At 52.3% G+C, this 13,806-nt stretch overlaps 1 protein-coding gene across 1 annotated transcript in view; it reads left to right on the forward strand.

Moving 5' to 3' along the window:
- LOC138066505 (otoferlin-like) overlaps window positions 1-13,806 on the forward strand; it is a 91,465-nt gene that overhangs the window by 61,281 nt on the left and 16,378 nt on the right. The window contains 13 exon segments of the mRNA XM_068936373.1: window positions 708-824; window positions 2,343-2,495; window positions 2,884-3,073; window positions 3,448-3,572; window positions 4,665-4,799; window positions 5,343-5,504; window positions 6,263-6,403; window positions 7,710-7,871; window positions 8,164-8,326; window positions 9,146-9,276; window positions 10,698-10,727; window positions 11,546-11,689; window positions 12,807-12,873. Of these exon segments, the coding sequence (XP_068792474.1) occupies window positions 708-824; window positions 2,343-2,495; window positions 2,884-3,073; window positions 3,448-3,572; window positions 4,665-4,799; window positions 5,343-5,504; window positions 6,263-6,403; window positions 7,710-7,871; window positions 8,164-8,326; window positions 9,146-9,276; window positions 10,698-10,727; window positions 11,546-11,689; window positions 12,807-12,873 (1,720 nt within the window).

Raw genomic sequence — 13,806 nt, forward strand, 5'->3', positions numbered from 1 at the left:
CCAAGAGCACTTCCTGTCTTGCACAGGTCCCACATGACCCTTGGGTCCACACCACTACGTCCCCTCCATCACGCTCTGCTTTTCATTGGGAAGAAATCCCGGAGTGCAGAAAAGGAGTCGCTTTATTGTCAAAGAGTTCAGGAGAGGGGAAAGCAGGAATGTGGGGGACTCTGCCGAGTATAGATGCTGCAGGGCTAGCTCTAGCCTGGGTATTTGGAGCTGGTAGGCCAACTTATTGGAAAGGAGCTGTACAAAGACCAAGTGGTTTATCCAGCTGATGCAATGAAGCTTCCTTAGCCAGCTGCATACAACAGAGTGATGAATGTGACCTGTGGAAGCCTCTATGTCCCCTCTTCTGAACTGCCAGATGCTGATTTGTAGTGGAGTCAGGGAAAGGGGAGAGGCTATGCTTAAGACAAGGCTTGAAGCCACTGCAAAATGCCATAAGCACAACTGACACCTCTCTGTCCCATGGCACGTCCTGCTGGGGCAGAAACCTCTGTGCTGTGGGACCCTTCCTATATCCTGCTGAGGTTAACAAAGGGGTGCCAGAAGTACCATTATCTGGATGCACATGGCAGGACTAAGGCATTTGTGTCCTCACCACGCCTTCCTAAACGCAGGGAGACCTGTCTGCTGCTTTTGCCTTCTCTGTGCTCCATTGTGCTCTCATTCACAATGTGTCCTGGGCTCCCTTTTAATCACAGGAAAACATGGGTCAGCAAGCCACGACTCTGCGCTCGCAGGTGAAGAACACCACCATGAAAGACAAGGTGAAGCTGGTGCAAAACTTCCTCCAGAAACTCTGGTTGTTAGCTGATGAGGTGAGTTGCCCTCCACAGGGAGAGTGCCTGTTAGCTGGGTCAGCTTATGGACACAGCTCCTTGGATGGCTGCAGCAGCCAGGATGGATGGAGGCCTCTGCAAATCCTGTGTGCAGGAGAGTTCCCTGGTGAGACAGGTCTTCTGCAAGGAGCCAGTCCAAGAAGAAAAATCCTTTGTTGGACTCTGCTCCTTTTCTAAAGGACCTGTATGCTCCTCCTGTGTCAAGACAGGTGTTTAGACCTCTCTTCAGACCACCCAATAGAAGTGCTCAGCCAAGGCAGCATGACCACTTCCCTCCACTGACTACACCAGTTATATCTCGTGTGCTAATTAACCAGTCTGTGGTGGGAACTGAGGCCTGGCTGTCCATCCTGGTGCACCGTGAGCCCAAGCCAAAATGCCCAGCCCTAACCCGTCCGCAGGTGAGGCCAGGCTTAGCCCTGGACAGGGCATCCCTGGAGCCGGTTGGAGGGACCCCTTGAGGTGGGGGAGTTTCCCAGCCTGGCCCAGGGCCTGAGGCAGGGCCCTGGCCTGAAATAGGTCACCAGTATACTTTTCACCATCTGGCAACTTTGCATAGTCAGTCTATAACCTGCCCCGTGCCTCCCAGGTTTGCCTATACGCTCCTGGATTGGGAAGGATGAGCATTAATATAAGTTGAAGAGCCCTTCCCAGACAGTAACAGAACTGGGTCCTCTTGCAGTTGAGCTAGAGGATGGTTTTGCCTGCCTTGAGCCGTGACAAGGCTGTGCAATTCCCCAGGGGAGCAGCCCCCAGAAGGTGGCAAATGTCCACCCAATATTGAAGTGAGCAGCCTGCAGCCATCTCTGATTTTTGCTAAGTAGAGGAAATTGTTAAGTAGGTAGCTCTTTGGAGAGCTTTCAGATGAAGCCATCTAATTGTTATCACTGTGGTGTACTCTTGCTTCACTCCACCTCATGGGTGACAGTTAATAGCCGAATATGTTAGAGCTGCTCACAACATTTCCAAAAAGATTCTGTTTCTGCAAAATCTTTTGTTCCTTCCTGCAGAAAATTGCAGTTCCTCTGAAATTCGTGCAGTTTCTACCTGGGTCTGTATGGCTGCAGCCATTTGGGGTTATTGGTCCACGTGGAAGTTGTAGTTTTGGCACTTGCTGTTCTCATTTGCCAATATGGGCGAGGCTCCTAGGCTTGGTGAAATAGCCCATTATAAAGTAACTCTTTCCTCTGCTTTGGCTTGCCACAGCAGAAAATAAAGCAGGCTCTAAGGCATGATAGGAGATGTCCAGAGAGGGAGCTGCTTCCATTGTAGGGAATGGAAGTGCAGGGCACCTGCCCTACAGTCCTCGTGGGCACTGAACTAAGAGAAAGGGAAAATCTTCAGCCTTCCAATCTGGAGTTAATATCTCTTTTTTTTTTTAATTTTATCAGAACAAATGTAAATCCCAGTTTCTTTCCTGCTAGGCTTCACCTTGCCGGTGTCTCAGGGGTCAGAAAGGGCTAAGATGCTGACAGGGCTCTTTGTTGGTGTTCACAGCCCCAGCACACCATTGCTGACCTCTTCATCTGGATGATGAGCAACAACAAACGCATTGCTTACAGGCGTCTCCCTTGCAAGGATATTCTCTGCTGCATTGTGGATGAGGAGATGGGAAAGGACTGGGCCAAAGTGAAGACCGTCTTCCTCAAGGTGCCTGCCCGTCTTCCTTGGGGGAGCTGAAACCACAAGGAGGGAGGTGAAGCAGAGACAGAATGGGGGGGATGGGGGTGGAGATGAGAGCTGGGTACCAGATGGGTCTGGTAGGTGATGGAGGTCTGGAAGGAGAGAGATGTCCTATTGAGTTTGCTGGGAGGGGAGCTAGTGGCTTGAGAAGAGGAAGCCAGTGTGCTGGGAAGAACATGATGCATGAGAAAGAGTAGCGGACATGATCCAGAATGATAAGGGGTGGGTCCCTGGGTTTAAGGAGCAGCGGTACAAGGTGAGGCCGCAGAAGGTGGTGGGCACTGCAAGAGGTGGTCTGTCCAATCTCTAAGGCCCCTCCTATGTCCCTGTAAAGTCTCTTGTCCCTTGTGCCCAGCTACCTGGGAAGAGGGGCTTTGGACCTGCAGGCTGGACAGTTCAGGCCAAGATGGAGATTTACTTGTGGCTGGGCCTCAACAAGCAGCGCAAAGACTTCCTGAGCGGCGTGCCCTGTGGCTTTGAGGAGAAGACGACAGCCAGAGGCCCAAACCTGCCATCCTTTCCACGCATCAGCCTCCTTTACACGAGTAAGAGGGCAGGCTATGGAAAAGGCAGGCGGGAGCCTGGTTCAACACCACTTGGGCCAAGGACCTGCAGGAACTGAGGGGGAAATATGGGAAATACTTCCACATGTGCCAGTCTGAGGTCTCCCACTGTTCCCGTGGGGAGCTGGGGTGGGGGACTTCTGCGCCCTTCTCCTTACCCCATTCCCAGCTGTCATTCTGCACATCGTGAGCAGGACCCTGAAGAAGTCCATATCCATTCAGGATCCATGCTTTAAGCCGACTTCCTTCATCCGTGTTGGCCCTGAGCAAAAGTGTGCCTCTGAGACCTTGCTCTCCATGGCTAAGCTCCAGGGATGCATCCCAAGCTGTCTCACTTCCCCCTCTCTCTGTCACAGAGAAGCAGGTGTTTGAGCTGCGAGCCCACATGTACCAGGCCAGGAGTTTGTTTGCTGCTGAGAGTAGTGGCCTTTTGGCTCCCTTTGCCCGAGTCGTCTTCCTCACGCAGAGCCAATGCACCGAGGTGAACACTATTTCCTGACCTGGAGGAGTGGGCAATCCCTGGGGTTGAATGTGATAGGACAAGTATCATCTGTCCATCCTGCTGCCCTGCCATGGGGCTGGGTCTCCTGACTCCTGCAGAATCATGGATCAGGTTGACCGTGGGGTCCTGGGGTGCGAAAGCAGCCATAGCACTGGGGCCTGACTAGCTATCTTGAGCAACCTTGCACTCAAAGGAAGCCTGCTGGAAGTCTCTTCCCCAGCTGCAGGCAAGTCCAACAGCCCTTTCACTGCATGTCCCTGGGCACAAGCACACAGCCACCCCGTTTCTGTGTGACTGAGCTTTCAGCTGCCTGGTGAAGAGAAACTGGACCCTACAGGAAGCAGGAGGTGTTTCTGTGCCATCTCTTCCTGTGGTGAAGGCTGCTGCGCTTTAGCAAACCTTGTGGAAGCTGGGAATAATTTGTGCCTGCCTGCCTGCTGTTTTTTCCTGGGAGAGTCCATGGGAGATGCGCTATGGCTCACTTGCCTGCAGAGCAAGCGCCAGCCTACGGGTGCTGCCAGCACTGAAGTTGCAGCCTGTGGCATGGCTCAGACAGGCCAGGCCTGGGGATCGGTGTAGCCCCAGGTGCCTTCACAGTATGATCCAGTAAATATCTGTGATCCAAAGCACTGCTTGGCAATAGCATTAATACCCAATAGATGGCAGACTGCCACAGTGTCCGCATCTGCATCAGAGCTGCCTAAATTCTCTGAATAAGCAGTGGGGAGAAAAGGACCTTTAAAAGACAAAATACATCTCATCTATTTTAGCCATACACCTTAGGAAGAGACAAGCGGTGCCATAAAGAGATAGCTTTCTCTCCCCCTCCCTAGTCAGGGATCCTGGGGTGCCTACCATGAAGTAAGGGAGCCTTTATGTTGTGGACATGCAATGTGACCCAAGATAAATCCCCTCATATTTTCAAAGTAACCTCCCCGCTGCTCGCAGCGCTGCAAAAGTCCTGGTGCAGGAAAACTGAGATCAATATCCTCTCTGCTCCCGTTGTTCAGAGCCTTAGGCCCTGGCTGCTACTCCTAGCTGTAGTGGTAAATGCTGTTTCTGTTCCTCCAGGTTCTCAATGAAAGCCTTTGCCCAAGCTGGGACCAGCTGCTGGTCTTTGACAATGTGGAGCTATATGGAGAAGCTCACGAAATGCGGGACAACCCTCCCATAGTTGTCATTGAGATCTATGAGCAGGACCCAGTGGTAAGATGAATCTCAGCAGAGGAAAGCATTTCTGATTCAGGTACTGAGATCACTCCTGGCAAGGCAGCTGGTGCAGCAGATGTGAGAAGAAGTGCTTTTCCTGACCTGTGGAAGATGTTTCCTCCCTGTTTCCCAGGGCACAGAAGAAACTAGGAGCCTCTGCTGCTAATTGATCTCTTGCACTCGTTGGTGTCTTATGTTTGGAGCCAGAAGCAAGAGTTCAGGTGAGGCTGGAGGCAAGGATATATTACTGTAGTCTCTCCCTGTAGAGCAGTGTTCAGTCCTGGCCTCATTGCTGCCCCAACCCTGGGCCACCTCCTTCACCTTCCTTAAAGATGTTGGTGCATTAGGAAAGGCCTCGTGGATGGAAAGGCACCAGTGAAAGGTGGCACTGAGCTTTGGTCACGTACGTGCAGCAGACTGATCCTGTTCTGCCCGCACTGGGGAGTGCTGTGGGGCTAACTGTGGAGACCTTTGGTTGGTCTCTCAAGGCAGACAAGAAGCCCCGTGCTAAAAACCCGAGTGCTGTCTTTGCCTGGCCAGGGCAAAGCTGACTTGATGGGCCGCACCTTTGCCCAACCTGTGGTGAAGATGTCAGATGAACAGTACTGCCCTCCACGGTTCCCTCCGCAGCTGGAGTGCTACCAGATATACCGGGGCAACTCCACAGCAGGCGACCTGCTGGCTGCCTTTGAGCTACTGCAGGTAGCAGCTGGACAGAGCCATCCCAGACCAAGGGAGGGAAGAGAGCGGGAGGGGGTGTGGGGGAGAACCGCGTTTAATCCACGCTTCTGTTTCTGAGGTGCTGCAAAGAGTGGTTAGTTCATGCATCCTAGAAAAGCTAGCAGGGTGTAGTATAGCTACTCGCAGCTCAGTGTGAGGGCAGCTCCTGCAGAGTTATGCTGGTGTGCAGTGAATGCCAGCTTCTTTCTGGCAGGGAACCCTACTAAAGCGTTGCAGCAGCACAAACTCTCTGCAACATCCCTGGGCTATGGAAGCTGTCATTGGGAGTCTTGGTTCTCTCAAGAGATGTCAATGGGAAGGTCCCAGGTAAAAGGGGTGTGAGTTCTCATAGAGGAAGATGGTGTATGCTAAGCATCTTTGACAAGGAGCTCAGGGTGGGGCTAATCTCTCTCTGTGTAGGTATCCCTCTCTTTCCATTGACTAGACAGAGCAGGAGATGCCTGGAGTGGTTGAAGGTGGTGGAGTAGAGACCTGCTGGCTTTGCTCAGGCTTTGAGCTGGCCAAAGCCTGTCCATATCAGCCTGTCAGCTGCACTAGTGGGTGGGCTTGGAAGTTTGCTTTGCTGCTGAATGTGCCCTGTGTGGAAGCATAGCACCACCTCTTGTGCTCCTATGAACACCTTTTCCCAAAGTGCCTGTACTGTACAGTCAGTGGATTGCTGAATCGTCTAAGACTCTACAGACCCAGTGCAGGAGAGCAGGGTGTGCCGGTTCCCCCAGTTCAAAAAAGCAGACCTTAATCCGTCTGGTGGGGGCAAGTCAGACCTGCCTCGTGTCGATGGACCCACAGGCATTGACAGGGGTCCCATCCTGCCAGTGCCACTGGGGATTCGTCTGGTGCTGAGTAAATACAGAGTGGAGGCAAATGCGTTGACAGCAGAGGGGTTCGTCTTGGGGCGCCAGACTTGAATGCTGCACAGCCAGATGGCTACACAGCAGAAGGTACTGTGTTGTCATGGCCTCGACCAGATCCCATTATGAGGGCTCCATCTGTTAGGCGAGGGTGATGTAAGGCAGAAGACTCTGTCAGTGGGTGTTTGAAGGCCAGGAGGGATCTTAGAGGTTCTGATGACAAGTTAAGCACCTACAGCCAGATGTTTGGATTGCAAGGACCTGCCTGTACTAGCTGCACAGGGAGTTAAGCTGCAGCAGCCCTAAGGAAAAAAAAAAGCAGGATGACTGGATTAGTACTTGCTTTCTTTCTTAACTGTGGGCACCATAGCAAGCCTAGGAGCTGCAGTAGAGGGCACTTGGTCTGAAATTCAGAGGAATGCACATTAGGGGTATACACCTACACCTGAAGTAGTCACGCTGACTCTCCCTTAGTATCGGTGGGAGGGGAAAAACCCAAGATAGGTCAAATGAGCTTCAGGCTACCAATCTTGGACCTCAAGGACAGGATGCCTGCTGCTTCTCTCTAGTGAGATATGGTGACACATCCATCAGGGCTCCTCACCCTAGGCTGACTTGGTAGACAATGGTGATGTGGGCAATAGAGACAGTGAGGTTTGGTGCATGACTCACCCGGCTGTTGTAGGTGTCTCTGCTAGGAGGAGATGCTGCTGATCGGATCCCCAGGGGCTCTAAAGAGATCCTACGTCCACGTTTTGTAGACTTTTTCATCTGGTCAAAGAAATACTATTCCTCTGGTGCGCAGTGTGAATATGGCCATGGGGGGACAGGAGGTGGAAAAAGCTTGTTTCAGGGGGACTTTTAATCATGGTGTTGGTCTCTTATCCCAAGAAAGGAAAGGGGAGGAGGCAGTCATTTCCCTGTTTCTGACAAAATGCTGCCAGTGCTGAATGAAGAGCCACTGCAGATGGGCTAAACTAAACTGATGTGGTCCTGCTCTATGGAGCCTGAGGGCAGAAGAGGGCTAGGAGAGGAGTGCTGAGGGCATCGGAAAGGAGATGTTAGGCTGTTGCAGGTGAGTCATGGGGTGTTTTGTGTGGGGTCAGTGAGAGAGCATGCTGCATGCCAGAGCCGCATGGAGAAGGAAAAGAAGCTTGAGGGCTCCATTGCTGCCCAGGTGATTTTGTGTGCCGTGAGGGATCCTTGCTCCCAGGGGATGAGGAAAGCCAACTCCTTTGGCTCCAGCAAAGAGGTCTGGCAGCAGTTGGGGGCAGTTCTTCTCACCTGTATGCCTTTCCTCCTCCTGCTGCCCTAGATGTTGTTCTGGGGACTCAGAGACCTGAGGAGAGTGAACGTGGCTCAGGTGGAGCGGCCCCGCGTGGACATTGAGTGTGCTGGAAAGGGGGTCCAGTCAGTTCTCATCCAGAACTACAAGAAAAGCGCCAACTTCAGCACTTCAGTCAAGCGGTTGGGAGTGGTGAGTGTTGCCTCTTTCCTCTGAGCCCTTGGCCAAAATCCAGGCTTGACTGGAGCTCAAATTGTGGCTGCTGGCCCCTTGCTTCCGTTTGCCCACGATAGTAAAGGAAGTGATCTCCAGCCTAGTTGGGGAATCCCCTTTCTGTGATGGCTCCCAGGCCCAGCTCTGCTGGAGTTACATGAGACCTCTTCCTCCAACATGATCTCTCTTTGAGTCCCTACTGGCAACCACCACAATAGACATGCTGTAGCCTACATGCAGCCCTTGATAACCAGGACCCCTTTGCTTCCAGGACCTCCCAGAGAATGAACTGCTTCACCCGCCCCTCCACATCCGAGTGGTGGAGTGCCGGGCTTTTGGGCGTTATACCCTAGTGGGGTCCCATGCTGTCAGCTCCGTCTGAAAGTTCATCTGTCGCCCACCAGAGAAGGCAGCCCACCATTGGAATATGACAGGTACCAGGCTTGGGCCAAGAGGGACAGGCTGGTGTGGGTCATTGGTGGGGCACTGTACACAAGTGAGCGATATAGAAAAGAAGGGAGATGGGTAGTGGGTTGTAAGGACTATGGGGCATTGTCTGCTTGGTTGTTAAATGAATTAGGATTCAAGGTTCACATCAAGGGGTTGGGAAGCCATGGGGGCATGAGGTCATCGTTGCCTTTTGATTGGTTTGATCCATGGGTCTCACTGTGATAACTGCCTACTCTTCCTGATACCTGTCAGACAAGAAAGCCTGGTTCACCACTAACACAGCTGTGTTTCCATGGCTCTACAATCTCCAACTGTTCCTTAGGACTGGGAGATGAATTTGCTCAGGACAGACAGCTCAGGCTCCCGTGGAAGAGATATAGTCAATACACTTAATGCAGCCTGGAGGGCTGGACTCATTGTTGTGTCATTGCAAGTAGCTTTTCTGTCCAGGGCACGGGCCTTGTGCTCTAGACTAGACTGAATTACTTAGATCTCTGGCGATTATAACGAGAGCCTGGGATGGCTTGCTTAGGTGGAGGTGCCTTCCCTGTGGACATTTGTAGCAAGGAGACCTGAAAAGTCATGGGGACAGCAGCAAGACCAGCAGTGTTCCTGGCACTGAGGTGGCCAGTGTTTGAATCCCAACCAGTGTACTAACTTCCGTGCTTTGGTCCTTCTCTGAACAAGAGGGTCACACGCCACTCCTGTCTGAATCCTGTAGGATCGCACTTGAGCTCTCAGTTTCCACTCTGCACTATCCTTTCTCTCTTGTTGTTGTCTGTCTTTCTCTGTCCTCTGTCCAGTTGAACTGCTCAATGGCTCTCTGGCAATGGCCGACAGAGGTCCTCCCTCTTGCCCCACGGGGGAGCTTGTTGTCAAGGTGGAACCTGAGGTTCCCATCAAGAAGATGGAGACCATGGTGAAGCCGGAAGCTGTGAGTATCCGTGTGTCGGCACTACTTTAGCATGTCTGTCTTCACTGCATTGTCAATAACTGGGTGATCCCCCCACAAGCAGAGGCCACCTTGTGCTGTTGGGCATGTAGTTGGACTGATGCCTGGAATTAAAGGCCTTGGGGTCATAGTTAGTTGCACTAATCAGTCACGTCCTGTCCTGTCCTGGCTGAACTCAGCTGGTGCTTGCTGCCCCAAGACAGCCTGTCCTGGGCTAAGAAAATGAGGTATTTGTACGTTTTCCTGTGAAGACAGTTAAATAGGAATGAGCCCCCATGAGCATAACCCTGCCCCTGTGTTGCTCTGTCTGAACCATCGTTCTGTGAATGGTGCAGACTCGAGATGCATGCACCTCAGATGCATGTGGCATGGGGCTGATCCAGGCACACAGAGTCATCCTGATGCAGGCAGAGCCCTTTAGACCTACTGGGTCTGCCCTGAAAAATCAGCAGTCTACACACTGGACAAGCAACGTGTCCCCGAGGAGTCAGACTTTGCTCACGTGTTGAATAAGCCTGTCACCGTTTTCTTGCCCAGAATGGAAATTGGAGCACCCTCCTGTAGCTGTAGCTGTCTACTCCAGAGCGCTCTCTACCAAAAGAAATGCCTTTGTCTCTACAGGAAGCCCTTTGTAGGGACATGTCCTCCTCTGCAGGCAAGCAGCATGTGTGCATGCATGTGCCTATGGGCACATTGCGGGCTCCAAATGTGCATGCATATCCATGGCCCCTCATGGGCACATTTACAGAAAGACCACAGCACACACAAAGCCACTTCTGCACAGGTGCACATGTGCATAAACACACACACACACACGTACAACCCACAAGTCCTTGTTGGATTTAGAAATGCACCTCTACCTAGAGTTCCTAGCAGGTGCACAAAAAACTCTTGTCACTTGCATTTGCATTCACAAGGAGTCTGTTGGCCCAGCTGTGTTCAAGGGGACCCCCAGAGCACGTGTGCATGTGTGAAAAGCCCTGGCATGCACATGCTTCTTGGCTTCGGGAAATGTACCACAAAAACTTGCAAACCTCCTTAGCTAGACAAAAAGAAGCTCCAAGGGAGCAAAGCAGTCTTTATCCATACTGAAGGCCCAGGTATCTTTCCAGGCCCGTGCTCTCATTGTTTGGGATTGGGGTTCTTCATTAGCAGAGCTCTCCCGAGAGGAGATGGGTTTGATGTGTCCCAGCAGACGTCTCCCTTGTATGCAGAGCTTCCCAGCCAGGGCTGTTCCTTCAAGGCCTTTGCTTCCTGCAACCGTGGGGAGCTGTTTGTGACTTCTCGCAGCTCACTGTGCACGTGTGTGTCTGTGTGCATTTGTACTCTGCTGCCTTTTGGCGGTGCAGTTGCCCACTAGCCTGCTGTTCCCTCTCCCTGTTCCCTTTTAGCCCTGGTGGCAGAACTCGGATGCAGTGGTGAAGGTGGAGGTGGTAAGTGATGGATCTGCCTTGCATGTGTGCTTCTACCCCTCCACAGCCTATGCTACCCTTCTGTGTGGCTTTCAGTGAACGATCCTGTGCCTTGCTTGTCCTCTGGCTGCTGGGCGTGAGTGGAGCTGGGCTGGGCTGCACAGCACAGACACAGGAAGGCCCTGACCCAGCAAGCAAGGCAGTGGCCACCATGGCACCAGCCGCCCTCATGCGTCCTCCACACCCCTCCCCGAGCAAGCAGGGACCTGGGCCCCTTCATGCCAAGGCAAAGACAGAGCTATGTTGTTTAGACCGTAGCTATGGCACTGGCTTGGTCCCTGCAAATTTGGGAATACTTCTTGGTGAGCACTTTGGAGCATAGTTGGGCTGGGAGGAGCAGGAGAGACAGCACCCTGCGAGTGTGCATGATGATTATTCCCACCACAACTATGTGGTTGTGGTACCACCTCCCAAAGGCTTAATGGTGACACACTGAGCGGGCTCAGGATACCTTGCTGGGACAGGGGGGCCTGGTACCATGTAAGCTTCAGGTGCTTCAGCCTGGGAAATGCATGAGTGAAAGGGATGGTGGAAAAGGGATGAGGACATCTCTGGTTTAGGACTCTGACACTTATCTCTCTGGAGCCTTGGGCAGCTCCCTTTGCTACTCGGAGCCTCAGTTTCTCTGGTTGTAAAAGGTGGCAGGTGCTAATGATACAGCCCAGCCAGGAGGGTTCTGCCTTCTCAAGGGATTTACCCATCTCCTTGGCCCTTTGAGAGACATCTTGCTTCCATCTGATCCCTCTTCTTCTCTGTCTTTGCTTCCTTTGTTCCTGCAGTCTGAGGAAGAGAAGGAGAAAAAGAAGAATAAAGGAGGAGGAGGAGGAGCAGGAGGAGGAGAGGAAGGAGAAGAGGAGGAGCCGGATGAGAGCATGCTGGACTGGTGGTCCAAGTATTTTGCTTCAATTGAGAGCAGTGGAGGGGTGCATGTAGGGGGGTGCAGGAAGATGTTCCCTGCCTACAAGGTCTGGGCTATTTCCAGCAGAACAGCACAGTCCCAACATCTGTTGGGACAGCACAGCAGTGGACTGCTTTTGAAATGCAAACAGTGCCCATTCCCAGCACTAAGGCTGGGACCACTGGCCTAAGGAAGGAGGGGAAGTATGTGTATTGAAGTCCCCATCCCCGGTGTGAAAAATGGGGTGGTAGAAAAGCAGCGATCAGCTGCTGTTTCTGCCTGTTGCCTCCCTGATCATTGCCGAGCTGGTAAGGGGCACATGGGCTTGCGCCAGCCAGGTGCTCATTCCGTTTCCCTTTCTGGTACCAGCCCAGTCGTCTTCCCAGTGTCTCAGCTGCGAACTGCCCAAGTGCACAAGGATCCCATGCAAACATGACACGTCCTCCTGCTCCTCCTGCCCCATCCCCTGCGAGAGACTCTCCCTCGCACACAGTCCTGCTCATGGCTGAGCCCTGCCTTTGTGAGAATTCCTGCTCGCGTACCAGTGCTGAAAAATTGTACAGTGAGGGAGAGGGTGTTTCTTTTCTCTTGTGGGGCCTGATCCTCCGCTGTTACACAGAACCACCTAAAACTAAAGGCTCTTTGCACTGGCAACATCCCTGGCCTTGGGAACTGCTCCTTGGATACCCTAGAGCCATCCCCACTTGCCTGGGCTCTGTCCAGCTTCCTGGATGGACACACAATTTAAACAAGTGCAAGAGAGAGGTAAAAGTGCTTTAGCTGTCAATAGGCTGTTCTTGCAGAGACCGGGGCAGCCTTGTGGCCAAAGGCTTGGGGCCATGCTGCTTTTCTCGCCAGCCTTGCCTGACTGTCAACCAGGCTTTCACCCGGCAGAGCTGAGCAGGATTTCTTTTCCTTGGGTGTACTTATTTTGTGTCTCGTTTGTATTCGGAACACAGTTATTTAGCAGCGTCACAGTCTTCAACAGTGTTGAACAACTTTGATTTCTCCAGTTTGGCTAGATCCTAGCTCCCTGCTCAAAGGAGAAAGGGAGAGCTGCGACCCCTAAGCTAGGCACTTTCAATGAGCACAGAGAGCTCAGTGCAACTGGCCACTCGTTGTTCATTTTGTTTCTCCCCCAGCAACTTTGGCAGCAGGAAGCAGCCGCAGCAGAAGCGGAGGAGGAGGAGGGAATGGAGACTGCTGAGGGTGAGCTGTTTGCAAGCAAGGGAGGAAACGGGGCAGGGAAGGGTAGGACCAGAGTTCCTTTTGGTGCTTGGGCACCCAATTCCGAGCACGTAATTGCTCTTCTGCTCAATCAGATACTCGTGCTGTGTTGCATATCTCCAGGCGGGATCAATTTTGGTGAATGCAGACCTGGTATGGATTGTGTTGGGCTGACGTATCAGGCTGCAAATGCCAGGGGACTCCCAGTCCGAGTGTGGCATTGTGGCAGCCTCCAGCTCATCCCTGCTGGAAGGAAGGCTGTGTGGAAGTAATGAGATTAGTGACTAGGATCTGTGTTATTGACTGAAGGCATTTTTGTGCCTTCAGAAGTTAGTAGTCGCATCCCCTTGCCCATGCGTTTATAGAGCTGCAAGGCTGTGTGCTCAAAGTCTATTGAGAACACCAAGGCACAGATACGTTAATATCGCATTTGCAGGGTTTTCCCTCGTCACCATGAGGGAGGCTTTATGGAGGCCTCCTTTTGCCCCAGTTTTGCCAGGGAAGAGTCAACTAGGCAAGATGTTTGGGATCCATCTAACCTGACTGCTTTTATCTTCAGTGTAAAGCTGAAGAGTGATCTGTTTTAAAAAAAAAAAGTGTAATCTGAAAGTGTAGTCTGTGATCTAAAGCTGAAAGTGTAGTCTGTGTTCTGGTTTTCTAGAATGGGCAGTAGAGAAAACTATGCCTTTCAGGGCCGGTTCTCTGACCTATTTTAGATACTGTCCTGAGATGAAGTGTGCCCTAAGAGCGTTTTTCTCTCAAGGAGTCTGGGGGACAGTAGCTCAGATGGGGCATTGCAGATGCCTCAAGCTGGGTGAGGCCAATTTCATACCAAGAGTACTATGGGCTGTGAACATGAGTGAGCTGGGACCTGCTGTCCAAGGGTGACCTTGTCCACCCTGCAGGCTCTTTGGC

The sequence above is a fragment of the Struthio camelus genome, chromosome 3 (assembly GCF_040807025.1).
Source record: "Struthio camelus isolate bStrCam1 chromosome 3, bStrCam1.hap1, whole genome shotgun sequence".
Classification (NCBI taxonomy): Eukaryota; Metazoa; Chordata; class Aves; order Struthioniformes; family Struthionidae; genus Struthio; species Struthio camelus.